We start from the raw sequence: 15,609 nt of genomic DNA, 5'->3' as shown, positions 1-15,609 counted from the left end.
AAAAAAAAAGAAATTGAAGGCTTTTTTTTTTTTTTTTTAAGATTTTATTCATTTATTCATGAGAGATAGAAAGGGAGGCAGAGGTAGAAGCAGGCCCCCTGCTTGAGCAGGGAGCCTGATGTGGGACTCAATACCAGGACCCCGGGACCATGACCTGGGCCAAAGGCAGTTGCTCAACCGTCTGAGCCACCCAGGTGCCTGTGGAAGTTGAAGGCTTTTTTTAAAGCCTCATCAAGCCAACAAAATTTTTTTTATTGTCAGGGATGTGAATAGCATTGCCAAGAATTGTTCTAAATATTCTTTTATTATTTGTTTATTTCAACTCTTTTAGGTGCAAATATTTATGTAAGATTTGCCATTCCAGTTTAAAATTCTTCCAGAAGAGTGGTTCCTTACCTGAGAATTTAGATAAGAGAGAGACTATAAATTATTTTAAAGTATTTATTTTCATAGTATAGGGTGATTTGTAGAATGTATATATATATGGATGAAAGACCTTCATTCATGCAAAAACATTTACTGAATATCTAAGGTATTAAAATATTAAGAGATTGAGCTGCCTTCTGTCTAGTTTGTTGGTTGGTTTGTTCTGTCCTTTCTCCAGAGGAGCAGAGATGAAACGTGGTTCTAGGTGAATTTTAAATCCTTTACCTATGAGGAGAATTAAGCCCCAAAATAGATCTAGATTTCAATTGTGTACTCAACCAAAATATACGTATTCTAATTAGTCTGCTAATTGCCTCTTGGATTCCATCCCAGCATTCCAGTAGAGTAAGAGGATGCATTTTGCTCCTATCTTTATATTATCTCAGATAACATAAAAGATTGTGTTTTCTTATTCCCCCGCAGGTTGGTACAGAGGATATACCCTCCAGAATAAATCTAAAAAGGTACGGTTTCTCATTTACTTTTTGAATTTGAATCTGCCTGCTAGCTTTGTGTTATGCTACCTGGGCCCATTTTCTGCTCCTTGCTGCCTCTAGACCTAGTTTGTGTTCTGTGGGATGGCTGTTGTTTAGATCTGACAACAAATTCTCTGACCTCAATGTGTGTAAAATCGCACAAGTCCCGTGGACCCCTTTTCCCACCAGCCAACTTAGGGGGGAAGGCCAGAGTTGAATTCACTCCCCAGGTAGGGCCCTCGTAGCACTTGCAGGCTTGACGCTCCCTGCCCCTGGAGCTCAGCAGGGCTGTAACGCGAAAGGGTGTTCTTGTTGGCTCTCCTTCAGGGTAACCCATGCTGCTGCTTGGTTCTTTAGCTCCCCAGTGCCAACATCCCAGAACTAAAGCATCTCCCCATTTCTACTTGAGTCCATCCTTTGTTATAAAATGATAAGCCAGAGTAGTAGTTTTGAAACTGAACCTCACAGCCAATCCCAGTAATACATCATGAAATCACCATCAGGGATTATTAATCACCATCTTCCAAAAACTGAAACTCCGAAAAGTAGAAAAGAAAGTAGAAAATGGAATGCCGTGAAAAATACTGTCCATGAAACTTTTGTGTGAGGTGGGTATTTTTTAATGTATTTAAAATTACATTTTATGCATAGTTAAGGACTCGGTTGCCATGAAAATGTATTTTGTCATGGGCAGAGAGTTTGAAAACTAACTGACCCTAGCAGGTTCTTCCACCCCATGCCAAAACTACTCATCATCAAGTTAAAGAAAATCTGTTAGTTACGTTAATACCCCCTCAGTTAATTTTAGGTCAGGTCAGGCCTTTTCTTTTGACGCTGCATTCTGGGGCAGCAAGGCCTGTCAGCACTTTGTTTTGAAAGAGAAATGGGGTTGATAGGACCATCACTTTTCACAGTTCGTTCACATGCAGAATAGCTAATTAGGAGAGGGGTAAGAGAAACATATTAGAATTTATCAAGAAGTGAGAGACACACACACACACACACACACACACACACACACACACACACCAAAACACACAGTTCTTGTTTTTCAAGCATGGCATGAGATACAAGTAATCTGAGCACACAACTCTTGAAAGAGCTCAGGGCCCAGAGAAACCCCTTTCTACAAGGTTGTAGTCATTAGAAATCAGCATTGTTTGGATCAAGTTTTCTATATATTTGGATCTGGAGTCACTATTTTGCACATTTACATGTCCACACATGCAGTTTGTTAACATTGACAATTTGAAAATCTACCAAAATAAAGGAGTGTTTGCTTGTCACGTGAGTATCAACTCGCACAGTTTGGTCTTTTATCCCTCCCCAAATCCTAATGCTGAATTTTTCTACCCACGGTTCAATTCCTACATTTTCCCACCTGTTTTCATTTCCAACTTAACTACTTTGATTTAATCTCTTGGTAACTTCAATTTCTCCAGACCTTCAAATAGTGACTGAGGACAAGGACATCCTGGCATGAATAAGAGCGTAGTGAGATAAAAGCCTTTCTTTATTTTAGGATCCTTGTCTGTGGTTTTAGATACTCCTGGTTAGCCCTATCTTTGTTTATTTACTCATAATTATAGAAATGATAAGTTATTTCGAAGCATGATTGGAGCTAACCATTTAGAAGTTCTGAATTCTTTTTAAAATATTTTATTTATTTATTTGACAGACAGAGATCACAAGTAGGCAGAGAGGCAGGCAGAGAGAGGGAGGTGGAAGCAGGCTCCCCGCTGGGCAGAGAGCCCCACGAGGGGCTCCATCCCAGGACCCTGGGATCATGACCTGAGGCTCAACCCACTGAGCCACCCAGGCGCCCCAGAAGTTCTGAATTTATTAAAGAGCAAGAAGACTTACTCCATTTCCCAGTCTGCTAAAAAAAAAAAAAAAGTCAACTTAAAAAAATGAACAAAACCCCATTCTCAGGTAAGATCACATGAACTTAAAGAACAAACACAATTCTTTGATTTTTAACTGGTGATTGTGAATCATGTTGAAACAAGGTCCCTGGCCACACTTTTCCATTTCAGAGAGCTACGGTATGTAAGGATTCTTTTTGCACCTAGACCTCGGTTTCTAAGGCATCCTGTGATGTCCTAATAGATCAGAATCTATCTAGCTCACACCCTTGTTGTTGGCTTTGAAAAGGAAATAGCATGCTCCCTGAGTTTGTTTTAGTTTTGTTTGTTTTAATTTCTTTAAAACCCTTACTTAAACTTGAAATCTCACCCTTAAGAAGAATTATTTCAGGAAGAACTTCTTTTAGTTCTTGATAATTCAACTTTGTAATTCAATGAAATGATAGTACTAACAAGGATGTTGCTTTTACTTGTTTATTTTTAAGTTGAAATATCTTCCTGGTGGATAGTAGCAGGAAGCATCAAGGGAATTTAGATTCAGTCATCATGAATTATGTTCAGCTTTGACACCCTTTCATTAAGAGATCCAGCCTGTTTGAAATCCTCTCCTAATGCTGTTTTTTCCTGCATTTGCCGGTCTTTGGGGGAGGAGCTATTTGAAAGGCCTGTTATTTTAATGGAAATTTTTGGTGTCAGTTATCAGCCGACCTAGCCATTTAGAGTGGTGATACAACGCGCTAGTGGTTTTAGGAATTGCAGAAGCCCAGAGCTCTGCAGAAACTGATTATTGATTCTGGCAGGATTGTGGAAGTGTGGATAAGGGCAATATCTAGGAAGTGGTTAGATATTTTTTTTTCCTCAAGTGAGTAGGTTGCATTGAGAAAGGAGAATCAAAATTGAGGTAAGCTATAAATTAGTAATCTATCCCCCAGGTTTTTCCTGCCTTTCTGTGTGTCAGATGGAAAGAAGGAAAGAAAACTTCTCCAAGGCTCAGATTTACTAGAGCAGTTAAATGGATGTAAGTGGACATATGTTGTCATGGAGGGATGGGGCCTGCAAGTAACAGGGAGGTAATGGAACAAAATAAATACTCTCTTAAGATGAAAGTCCTCATGTCTGTACATTCAGTATAAATCATCTGCTTGGGTGTTACAACATAAGACCTTTATATTTCAAATGCTTCTATCTTGGATTTCTCCCAATTATTGAGAGACTAGTAATCAGATTACAAAGGCACAAAAATTTTAATTCGTCCTTTACCTTCTTGATGAGAAAAGTTTTCTGCAAGGATATTCCCTGGAATAAGCAGTGTTACCTCTTATTTTAACCTCCAAGTGTGGCTTCTAATTAGAGCTACTGCTTTAAGTGGCTCATTATTTACCAAGTGTCCTCTCCCCATTCCTTCCCAAGCCCATCCCTGGCCACGCCCATTCTACTTTCTGTCTCTATGGATTTAACCACTCTAGATCTCTCCTACAAGTGTAATCATAACAGTATTTGTCCTTTTGTGTCTGAATTACTTCACTTAGCATCATATCCTCAAGGTGAGTTCTGGACGATCAAGTCTGGTTCTCTACCAAGATGGCAGTCAACAAGACATTTACCTCCAGATGGACAGAAGAAACACCCAAAGTTCCTTAGACACCCTAAGCACAGATCTGGAGCTTCAGAACATCAGAAATTAGGCCCCACAGGAATTATACCTACATTTGAATTTTTGTTTAACTGTTTGATCAGTTTTCCAAAATCACTTTGAATCCTGCCCCTGTAATAAAAAAGGTCAGTGTCATCTTATGTCTCTGTGTGTTCTGGGTCTTATCAGTAACAGATCAGCATAGTACTTTCTGACTTACACACCGCATGCATACCCCTTTCTCAAAGTGAAGAGGGGAAGGTAATGTACTTTTTTTGCGGGGGGGGGTTCTTTCTGCCTGGCTGGAAAGGACAGTCATTTTACTTTCGACTCAGGCAGTGACAAGATCTACCCTGTCATCACCAAGGTTGGGAGCAGCTCAGTCTCAGATTTTCTTTCTGTTTCCTGTTTTATTGGCAAAGGGCTAAGATGGAGAAAGAAGAGTTTTAGATAAATAGAGCACATGAAGCCGGACACAAGACTGACGCCAGTAGAAGTGAACTAGTTTTCTGTCTCTGGACGGATTAAGGATCACTGCGTACATACACATCTTTGACTCAGCCCCCATGTAGGAAGATCTTCCTTTCCCACCTTTGTGGTCAGTCCCCCAACAGAGAATGCGCACAGGGTCGCACTGACCTCCGCAGGTGCAGGGCTAGGAGCAGTCAAACCAGTGGTACCCGGTAAATAGGCTCTTCTCCTCCCTCTGCTGGTCTGGCCTGCAGAGTACCCTAAAACAAAGAGCAGCAGTGCCTTTTCCCCATGGCATTGCCTCCATTTATTCGTGAGCGTAACACACAGGGAAACACCAGAAGCCATTGGCATCAGGAAAACTCAGATCCATGACTTGCTTTCTGTGATCTGATCTTCACTTCTTCAGTGTCTACTGACCAGTTTCCAGGCTTTCTCTTAGGCTCGTGTGGGCCTTAGTTTCCCCACAAGCAACATCGCAACAGTGATGTAGATTGGCCACTTAAGAACATAGACTGGGAAGCAATTTGAGACTGGGAAGTGCTAAAAATAACCAGATAACTAGTACTAATCGATTTGGGGCGCATTTGGCTCAAGTGAAAGCGGTGAGAAGGGATTGTTTCGGAAAATCACTATAATTTCATGGGCTACTAAGTACACAGCCCTTCGGGTCACTAATTATGAGAAACCCTTTCAGGGCAGCAGTTCATGGCATTAGGATCTGGATGGTTCTAGTTGCTGGCTGTCAAGCCCCTTAGGGTTACTGCAGCCCTGAGTTGGTCAGGACATGTTCGCCCCCTTCCGAAGCACTTCTTCCGTGCTCTGTGAACCCCGATCTTAATTTCTGTCTTTCTAGCCATGCTTTCAGGGAGGCGCAGTCAGTGTGGTCGGGCCCTCGAGCCTGACCACACACTCTGGTGACGGCCCAAGTATCCTGTCTGCTCACTCGTTCCTGGTGCCATGTGTGCTCCTTACCCTGAGGTTTTTGCGGCCATATAACCGACGTTCTTCTCTCTGTAGGGGATCTTCCCTGAAACATACATCCATTTGAAGGAGGCAACCGTGGAAGACCGAGGGTAAGTTCCCGTCCCGGGAAGACCCCTAAAAGTGGTGGACGTGTGAAATGATCATTAAAGAGTTTCTCGTGTGTGTTCCTTCTCTCATCTCGTCAGTGCCCTTCTCACAAGGAGAGAGTGAATACGAGCTTTATTCCCGAGAATCATAATGGTTCCTCTCTGGCATCCTTCCCCAGGATAGTAAAGCCAGGCAGTGAACGAACGAACGGAGGCCCCCTGCCTCCCTCCTGCCCTGTGCTCACGGAGTGTGCACACACACACAAACTTTGGGCACCCTTTTGCTGCTAGGATTTCCAAGGGCCCCCAGTTTGGCAACCATGGGAGAGAGAGGAGCAAGCTGCCTCCGGCAGTGATCAGCTCTGGAGCTTAGACAAGTCCGTTAGCCTTATTGCCCCTTGGGCTTTTTGCCCATACAAACTGGAGGACATAAATCTGGCCATGCACTGGTCGAGAGCTTAATGTGGAATGATGAAATGATGTGTGTGAACGTGCTCTGCAGATGAAATCCACTGTGTTTTGGATATTCTAATTTCTCATCCACCTTACCGGCTGTCCCGGACAGTGACTGCCTCTGTGGAGCCTGAGGAGGAGTAAGACACTCAGCCTGAGGTGGGAGAGAGAGGCCGCTAGGTTGGTGAGCCCCAGGGACAGAGGAGGGAAGGAGAGCCCAGAGCAGGACTGGAATGCCAGGGTTGCTAGAGAGGGGAATGGATCAGAGTCACGCAGACTCAAAGCGGCAAAAGAACATTTTCAGCTGTAAGTTCTACACCTGCATTTTCTAGATGAGGGATGGAGACAGGCCCAGATTCCCCCAGCTCTTCAGTGGCAGAACCAAGACCGGAAACCAGGTGTCTTGGCCACCTGGAGAAGCTTCTTTCCAGCGGGCCATTTCCCAGGCAGCCTCCGCCGTCACTAGCGGCAGCCATGTTGGCAGAAGGGCATGTAGGGAGGCATATGCCCACTAACTAGGGTTGTCAGAGAAGAAGGCAGGGTGCTCAGCTACATTTGAAATCCAGATAACAACAAGTAATTGTTTGTGGTCAGTATGTCCCAGGTATTTCATGAGTCAAACTTCCACTGAGAAGTTATTTCAAAACAAAGAAGTTGTTTCAAGCCATCTGAAATGCAGACTTAACTTGGCATGCGGTAGTCTTATTTAAGTGTGGCAGTCCTACCTCTCTTTCCCATTTGTTTGCTTGCCCTCACTCTCCTTTTGCTTATCATGAAAATACCAGAGGACTGATGGGAATAAATGTCGGCCCTGCCTTGTTCTGAGTCTCCTGTGAGCCCATGAGGAGTATGGTAGAGACACGTTTTCAGTGCAGTGAGGCAGCAGGTGAGAAGAAAATCGAGCCCCATTCCGTCAGAGGGCAGAGCCTCGGTCCCCACCAGCAGGTCCTGTGTGAGATGTCCAGCCTCAGGACCCTCGTGCATTGCACACTTTTCTACCCACCCTCCCTAACGAAAGGGCCACTTGGCAGAAGCAGCAAAAAGACTGGGTTTGGGTCTCCATCCCGGGAGTCATGGAAGCCAGCCAGGCTCAGCAATTGCTCCTGTCGAGATACCAACTGGGATGGTCCCGGCTGGGCTGATGCCTTTGTTCCCTCCCAGAAGTGGTTTATTTTGAGAGCTGGATCAGTAAGCCCCTTCTTTTCTCAAGAGACTTAGGTGTAATAGGATCCGCTCAACAAATTTCCCCACAACAGATTCGTTGTCTTTCCAGCTGGACCACCCCATGCCCGTCTTTGCCCTGTGGGGAATATGACCCCTGTCAAGAAAAGCAGGGATGGTCAGCCTGGAGTAACACGAGCATCTCTGGTTCTCCATAGGCAGCACGAGACCGTGATTCCTGGGGAGCTCCCGCTGGTCCAGGAGCTCACGTCGACGCTGCGAGAATGGGCGGTCATCTGGCGCAAGCTCTATGTGGTGAGCTTTCCCGCGGGTCTTGGAGCTGTCTGTTCCACTGCCGGGCCTCAGCAACACATGAGCTCTCTGCATGGTACAGGGTGCATGTTAGCTGGACCGTACGTGGCTGATAACCAGCAGATTCTCACTGTCCTGGAGTAGAGTCACTGATGACATAGGATGGCAGAAGAAACAGCGGGACAGGCTCTTAACCTCAACGTGCATCCTGGGGAATAGGAATTTGTCAGTGTTTTGCTGCTCAGCCGCACAAGGACTCCCAGGAGGACGGCATTCTTTACTCTAGCCAGGCTTTCTTACAGACTCTGCAATTTGAGTGGTATTAAGCCGTGGTCTGAGGAGTCTTTCTTTTCAAGGCCGACTCAGGGTATCGTGTCTTACAGTAACGTAGTCTTATAGACCTCAGAATGCAAATAAGATACACCAGCTCAGTGGGAAATGACACAGGAAGCAACACATTCTCTCCATGATAAACCGTAATCACAAGTCCCGTGTAGGTTTGCAATTAGGAAATGGTAGATCTGGCTTTTCATGTTATCAGAGTGAAAATACGTGGTTAGCTGTCTTGCAAAAGGCCAAGAATGCTCCGAGTCCCCTGGAAGCAGCTCTTTCCTTGACAGTGGGATGCACAAACATCTTTTTCTAAAGTTCCCTCTTTCTTGGGGACCTAGAAGTCACTAGGTCCTGCCTCTGTAAGCATCTTCCCCGGGCCAACAGGGATTCCCAGGAGGAAGGTATATTTTCTCGTTCAATGCGTGAATGAGTGCAGCGAGGGAGTAGACTAGACCCAATGGCCTGGAAGCCAGTTTCTTTCCTTTATGTGACTTTGTTTATCTAGGTTTTTGTTCAGTCATGTGTTAATTCTTCATTTGGACTCTCAAAAACCAATCTCAATAACTTGTGAAGAACACCTTCTGACCTTTAGTACCAAAAACAGTCATCAGACGCTCAGTCTAGCATGACTTCTAAGAGTTAATGTATGATTTCATTTCCATCCTGGGCTGTTGTTACCCATGATGGATCACAGCAGCAGAAATCACCAGCCCCTTTGGTGGGAAAGCACAGGATTTTTCTCTGCCTGCCCATCTTTCAAGGCCTATTTCAAGGTCTTCCTTGTAATGTAGCTTCTAAAATAGCAATCCATGATGTTTCCTTCTGGACCTTAGGAGCATTTACTGCTGGGCCCATCATCTGGCCCTTGGGACATCCTGCCCCGTACTGCAAGTGATCTTTTGATCTCTTTGTGTGTAATTGAGGAGAGAGCTACCTGTAAGTTCTTAAATCTCCGGGACAGACATGCTGTTTTAAGCCCTTTGGCCTGCATTGATCATCTGGTACCTCTTTTGAGAGCACTCTCTGGTTAATTGATTGGTTAGCGGCGGATGCAACAAGTCTGATAGATGAGGAATGCATATACACGAGAGCTTCCTTAATGCATTCTCTCTGGTACATACTTGATAGTAAGGACTGGGCAATGAGATTTTTAAAGTGGTAATGTTGGGGCATCTGTGTGGCTCAGTCCAATAAGCATCTGCCTTCAGCTCAGGTCGTGATCTCAGGGTCCTGGATTGAGTCCTGCATCCGGCTCCTTGCTCAGCTGGGAGCCTACTTCTCCCTCTCCCTCTGCACCCCCACCCCCCGCTTGTGTACGCTTTTTTTCTCTCTCGCATTCCCAAACAAATAGGTAAAATCTTAAAAAAAAATTATCCACTTAAAATGGGGTCATTATTAATCATGACTTTGTTGGGTTCCCGTTCCTAACATACTGACAGTTCACTTCAGGCAGAATTTCTGAACTTTCTCAAAATTTGGCATCAAAGTAGCAAACCTCAGAATATTATCCTTCACTGGGTAAAAGGTAAAAGGACCCCAAATCTGTGGTTTTCACCTCCCCCCATGATTTCATTAGGTTTTTGTTTTCTAATTCTGTAAGTTCGTTCAGTTCACATAAAGATAAATACCGATTTTACTGAACCACATCAGTACTTGTGTTTCTCTCATGCCTTTTCTCCCTCAGATTATGAGACCAGGTGTTCTGTTTTATTTATTTGTTTATATATTTATTTATTGAGAGGGTGAGAGAGAGAGCGTACACATACACAATAGTGTGGGGAAGGGCAGGAGGTGCGTGGTAGGGGCAGAGGGGGAGACAGAGATCAAGTCTCAAGCGGGGCTCAATCTCAGGACCCTGAGAGCATGACCTGAGCTGAAATCAAGAGTCAGATGTTTAACCGACTGAGCCACCCAGGCACCCCCTGTTTGATATTTCAGGACACCCGTGGAATCTTAGAACCTCCACAGTTCTCTCCAACACATTTCCTAGTTCTCTCCTTTTCAGTCTGTGCTCATGAGAAATCTCTGTAGCAGATCCAGAGCCTTATGTGAGAGGAAAATACCATCCACTAACCAGGATAAGCCCAGCTGTGTAGACACAGGTAATTATTCCAGGCAGGAAAGACATTTGGATGGCTGTGACTTAATTTTAGCAGCTGCACCGTAACCTTGTGAAATAACCATAAATATGTTTTAAAGGGGGGAGGAGTTGTTCATGCTAAAGAGAGAAGAACCCACTCCTTCAAAGCAGAAAAAGAAATGGCTGACCACCGCCATGTGCCTTCTTTTCCTCTTTGTTATATTAGTATTATTTTGTCCCATTTAATTGTCTTTCCTGGTGGTATTGGCTTTATGCCAGACTGTAGGAGACAAACCTTGGACTAGAAATTCGGAAGCTTGGTGTCTCATCCAGGCCCTGTCCAGCAAGCCCTGTGGTCTTGGGCAAGTCACTTGATGTTTCCAGGTATTGTCTGGATTCTGCCCCCCGTGCGAAAGCGATGGAAAATCCGCCTTGTTGATTCCATGGGGTTGTGCGAGCATGAAGAGAGGTGCAGGTCGTGAGGTCATTGCGCAGACGGAGCATCCAGGACTCTGCACATGGCATTCTTGCTGCCGTCTTAGCTTGAAACAGTAGCCGTTCTGGGCATCCTCCTACTGGGCAGCCTTGACTTGGCATCCCTCTGACCCAGCCTGGAGACTCGAAAGCTCCCTTGTGTGTGCTCCCTGCCCCCCCCCCCCCAAATCCAAGGCCACTTCCCTTGTCTTTTGTTATCATTTTAGGCGGAGTGGCCTTGAGCCCTCAGTAAGCAGACTAAGTGTTTCTCACAATGGATAGCGAGCCTCCTTCGTTTAGGCTCAAGTTCGGGAGGCATGGATCATTCCAGCAAGGAAAGGGGGAAGCCTGCCAATTCAGAGTGCAAGTTCACAGCAGCTTCTGGCTTCACCTATACTGTTCATCCTCATTTGGAGCCTGTTTAGTGAGTGTGTTTTAAGGGCTGATCTGGAAAGGGGAAAAAAATATGAATGAAATGTGGTCGCCTCTTGAAATGACAAGACTGTGGACACTGGGGTTAGACAGGCAGCTGGATCTTAAAGTCTGACTTGCTCCTCTGCTTGGAACGTACTCATATATTCAGAAGAATATAGCATACCCAGTAATAGCTACTGCAGACAAACACACTAAAACAGGAAGAACTCAGATCCTGAAGGCAGGGATTTGGGTCCAGGGTAGGCCACTAGCTGAGTCTGCTGCCTGATACGAGTCCTTTGACCCCTACCTGCACTTCCCTCACCTGGAACAGTAATGATATATATGCCCTGCACACTTGCTGTAAGGATTCAGTTGGATAATATGGATAAAACTTCCAGGACAGTGCCTGGAGCTTTGTCATCAAACTGTGACAGCCCCTGGCTGTCCCCAGCACTGTCTTCGTGTAAGAGTTCACTGAGGATAGGAGGTGTTAGAAGAACAAGACTGCACGGTGGAGTTCTACCCTGAAGTCCTTTGATGGTACACCCTTCAGCTTGGGGCTGATGGGTGGGTTTGCTTCCAGCCCGGTGTGACTGTAACTGCCGTAGGTCAGTGGTTGTAAGCGCTCTGCCTGTTATTCTCTGCGGCCTCTCCGGATCATTCGTTGTCCCCAGCCTGGGAAAGTAGATCCATTGACCTGAACTCTGGCCTTCTTTCCCTTCTAGCAGCACATCTCCCTTGTTCCATGCGAGTTCTGCCAGCCAGAAGGGTGAATGAGTCTGCACTGATTTAGACATGCTTGGACTAGTGTAATACCCAGACTTCCCTTCTCACTAACAACCCGACTATACTTTTTGAATATGCACGAGTCTATATCCCACATTGTGTTTTCTCAACAGTAATCAGGACTTGAAAACTGACAAGTTAGAGTGTGTTTGTGAGGACAGAAGGAGGAGCATTTCTGAAAGAGGGACTCTCCTGGGAATCCTGAGATACGTGGTGATGCTAAACATACTCTAACTTCTCACCCCAAGACTTAACTCAGTGCCGTTCCCCTACCTTCCAGTTGGAGAAACGGTTCAGTGAGTTTTGGCCAGTGAGGCTGTGTTGTTCATATAATTTTGGGAGACTGAATCTAATCCTTTTTCCTGACGGAAAAGAGATAGGAGACAAGCCTGGTGTGGAAGGTGGTTTATATGTATTGTTGAATCAAGTGAACATACTTGCTAAAATGTAGTTCATAGAATGGACTGATCTCCTCTCATTTATTTATTTTTTGAAAAAGATGTATTTATTAGAGAGCACGTGCCCGTGAGGAGGGAGGGGCAGAGGGAGAGACCGAATCCCAAGCAGACTCCCCGCTGAACAGGGAGCCCCATGCAGGGCTCAGTCCCGCGACCCTGAGATCATGACCTGAGCTGAAGCCAAGGGACGTTCAAATGACTGAGCCACTCAGCATCTAACATTCACCAGTACAATAAAACTTGAGTTAGTCTGTAGTTGTGTAAAAATCTGGAGGGGGAGAAAGTGCCCATAACTGAGGGTGGGGGTGGGGAACTTGCCAGACACAATGAATTGCCCTTCTTCCCATCACTGCATATCCACGCTGAGTAAAGCTACTCAAGTCTAATCTTTCTGAAGGGGTGGTTATTACGGGCTGCTGGAGCATATGCTCTGAAGTGTAATTAAGCTGGTCTCATGGTTGGAAACCAGCATCTGATTGCTTATTACCAGGGACAGAAAATTCCCATAGAAAACTCGGTCTTGTCCGGGCATTCCGTCTGTGAGTGGCAAACCGTGCTTGGGCCTGGCTGTCTCGTGAGAGACAAGAGGAGAGGTGGCCGTGACCCAGGAGAGGGCAGGGGGTGTGCTCCAAGTCCTTTTCCAGTTTTGTTCTATCCCATCTTGCTTGCCTGCCTGCCAGGATTTCTTGTGCTACATCCTGAGGCAAAAAATGGTCTTAGTGGAATCTTTGCTTCAAAAAGGAAGCCTTTGCTAGTCAGACGAAGAATTTTTGTGGCAAAGAAAATAGGCACTAGGGTAGAGAGGAGGAGTGTCAGGCCATGCAGATTCCCTTTCTCCCAGAGTGCAGTGTGGCCTGAGGTCACACACGGGAAGCGGGACACTGCTCCAGACCCCAGGAGTTTGAGAGAGATGGGAGTCACTGCAGAGAGCTCTGCCGGGTGAAATTGGATGGGAGCCTCTGAGCGGGTGAGCGCATCAGAGGGAGATGGTTAGAGTCAGAGCCAGTTAATCAGGAAGGTGCTCGAAAGAGTAATTAAGTTTAAGGTCTCCACCATAGACTCACAGACTCTCTGCCTGGGGAATGGGTCTCAGACTCAGTCCCTTTGTTTCACTGCTGGGTGTATCTCAGGAGGAGTGAATTGCCCAAAGTCGTTTAGGCCAATTAACGATAGAGATAAGAGACCAAGTCCCATACTTGCTGTCAAGCCCTTTGCCTCTACATCAAACTCTGCAGGCAAGAGGAAGGGTTGGCAGACAGAGGAGCTGGGGAGGACCGGAGGAAAGTCTTTTGACTGTCTTCTGCATTCTTTGGGGAAGTGAGGGATAGAATCCAGGTTTTCTGACACGAGGGAGGTGGTGCCGTTGTCCCCGCGGTCTCTAGAATTTCGGAAGTACACAGTGGAGGCCCCTTTATCCCTCTTTGCCATTGCTGGAGGTAAAGCAGCATTTTTTTTTCTTCCTTGTGAGTTTGTTATGATCTAGAGAAAGAGCATGCCATTCAGAATAGAAATGTAAAAAGTGAGACCTTTGAGATCTCCAAGTGGAAAGAGGGAGAAATTCTAAGCAAGTGCAGAAATGCCGTTACTCTCTGGTGGGAGAACATGTAGATTTCTCTCGTACATGCTGCTGTAACTGAAACTGAAACGAGAGTGTGTTTTTTACATTGGAACTGTCAAAATTTGTTTTCGAGTCCCTGGACTGTGCTGACTTTTGCAGAGACAGTCAAAGAGATTATTAAATAAATTCCCTGCCCTCTTAATTATGTGACAGTGGCTGCTAGTACAAAACAAGTTTGGGATTAATGGTAACAGAGGAGGTTCTCTGCAACAGGCAGGCTCGGGCAGTGTAGGATTCAGGAAGGAAGACGGGTTGGGGGGGTGCGTGTTGGGAGAACAGATGGAGACACTCAGGTCCTCGGCTCAGGGTCTCATGAGGAGTGCGCGATTTTCTCCTCACCTGTCCTCATGTGCTTCCCCGGAAACCCATAAAGTATCTGGATCCAGCTGTGCATGGAGCATCCTACTTAGAACAGTTTTGGAAATGTGGCGATGAAATCCATTTCCTTCAAGTAGTGGGGAAATTGCTTCCTTTGGTGTGTTCCAGCGTGTCCATTCAGAATTCATTTGGCACAGTGACTCAGAAGAATGGCTGTCTTCATCCTTCTTTGCTGGGGGATCTTGGCAAACAAGGCTGATATGAACAGGCAGTAATTAAATTGCCTTGGATAGTGTCTAATATAATTGAGACCAAGAACTTGTGGACATGTGCCGCAAACAAAGCCCTGTCTCTCAGAGGATCCCCTGAGTCTGAGGTCCCCATTTTCTTACTATAATATAAAGCCTAATATCTTCATTGAAATTAGAAAACACTTGGGGAAAAAAAAAAAAAAAACACCTAAGTGAGAGCAGACAAATTAGTTGCAAGAAAGAAAAAAAGGATTCTCTTTCTGCCTAGAAAATTTTATGGACTTAATTTCTCACTCCCTCTTTTAGTTTGAAAGAAAATGGAATGGCAATATTTTATACAGAATTCCATGGGAAAAAAACAAACAGGGTTTTTACTTTTGCTTATTAAAAATGGAACTTTTCAAGTCGTGTTTTTATGCTTTTGAAAGACTGGCTGATGAGAAAGAGTCAATTCAGAAAAGGCTAAACACTTAGAAATATAGGTATTTACAAAATTTTAAGCAGGTTTCACGGTCTGTATTTTTCAGATCAGTAGTGTTAATGGAGCATGTAAGGGAGTTCTTGGACCCTCTCCTTTGTATTCTCACAGAATATTGACTTTCTTTTAGAGCTTTGATCACACTGGGCTAATCTTTGCTCTTTCTCCCCCCGGCCCCACTTCTGGGCTGAGGGATCTTGGCTCCAGTTTACTCTTTGTTCAGGAGTATCTTGGGTATTTTCAGTATCTTGATTGTATTTGATAGCTTGCACAGGAATCTGCCCCAGGGATTGTTGTAGAAGATCACAGAAGGACTTGCTCTCCAGCCATTCACAGTTTCTTTGGGTGTGTACGTGTGTGTTGAGGGGTAAGGTTGCATTATTTTTATAGCAGGTAATAGTATTTCCTATAATCTTAGAGCATATAGTTATATAAAAATATCATGACTTTTCACCTGTAAATTAAAAAGTAGTGATTTTGTAGTATTTAAGGGGTGAGTGGAATTGTGTAGATTTTTATTTTTAAA

At 44.9% G+C, this 15,609-nt stretch overlaps 1 protein-coding gene across 2 annotated transcripts in view; it reads left to right on the top strand.

Moving 5' to 3' along the window:
- The window catches only part of DOCK5 (dedicator of cytokinesis 5), a 214,033-nt gene that overhangs the window by 81,446 nt on the left and 116,978 nt on the right, over positions 1 to 15,609 (top strand). For both annotated transcript variants that reach the window (XM_082729217.1, XM_082729216.1), the window contains exons 3-5: positions 850 to 890; positions 5,892 to 5,947; positions 7,777 to 7,873. In XM_082729217.1, coding sequence (XP_082585343.1) covers positions 850 to 890; positions 5,892 to 5,947; positions 7,777 to 7,873 — 194 coding nt within the window. The remainder of the gene's footprint in view (positions 1 to 849; positions 891 to 5,891; positions 5,948 to 7,776; positions 7,874 to 15,609) is intronic.

This window comes from Mustela nivalis (genome assembly GCF_964662115.1).
Source record: "Mustela nivalis genome assembly, chromosome: 4".
Classification (NCBI taxonomy): domain Eukaryota; kingdom Metazoa; phylum Chordata; class Mammalia; order Carnivora; family Mustelidae; genus Mustela; species Mustela nivalis.
This window is presented reverse-complemented; position numbering and strand designations above follow the sequence as displayed.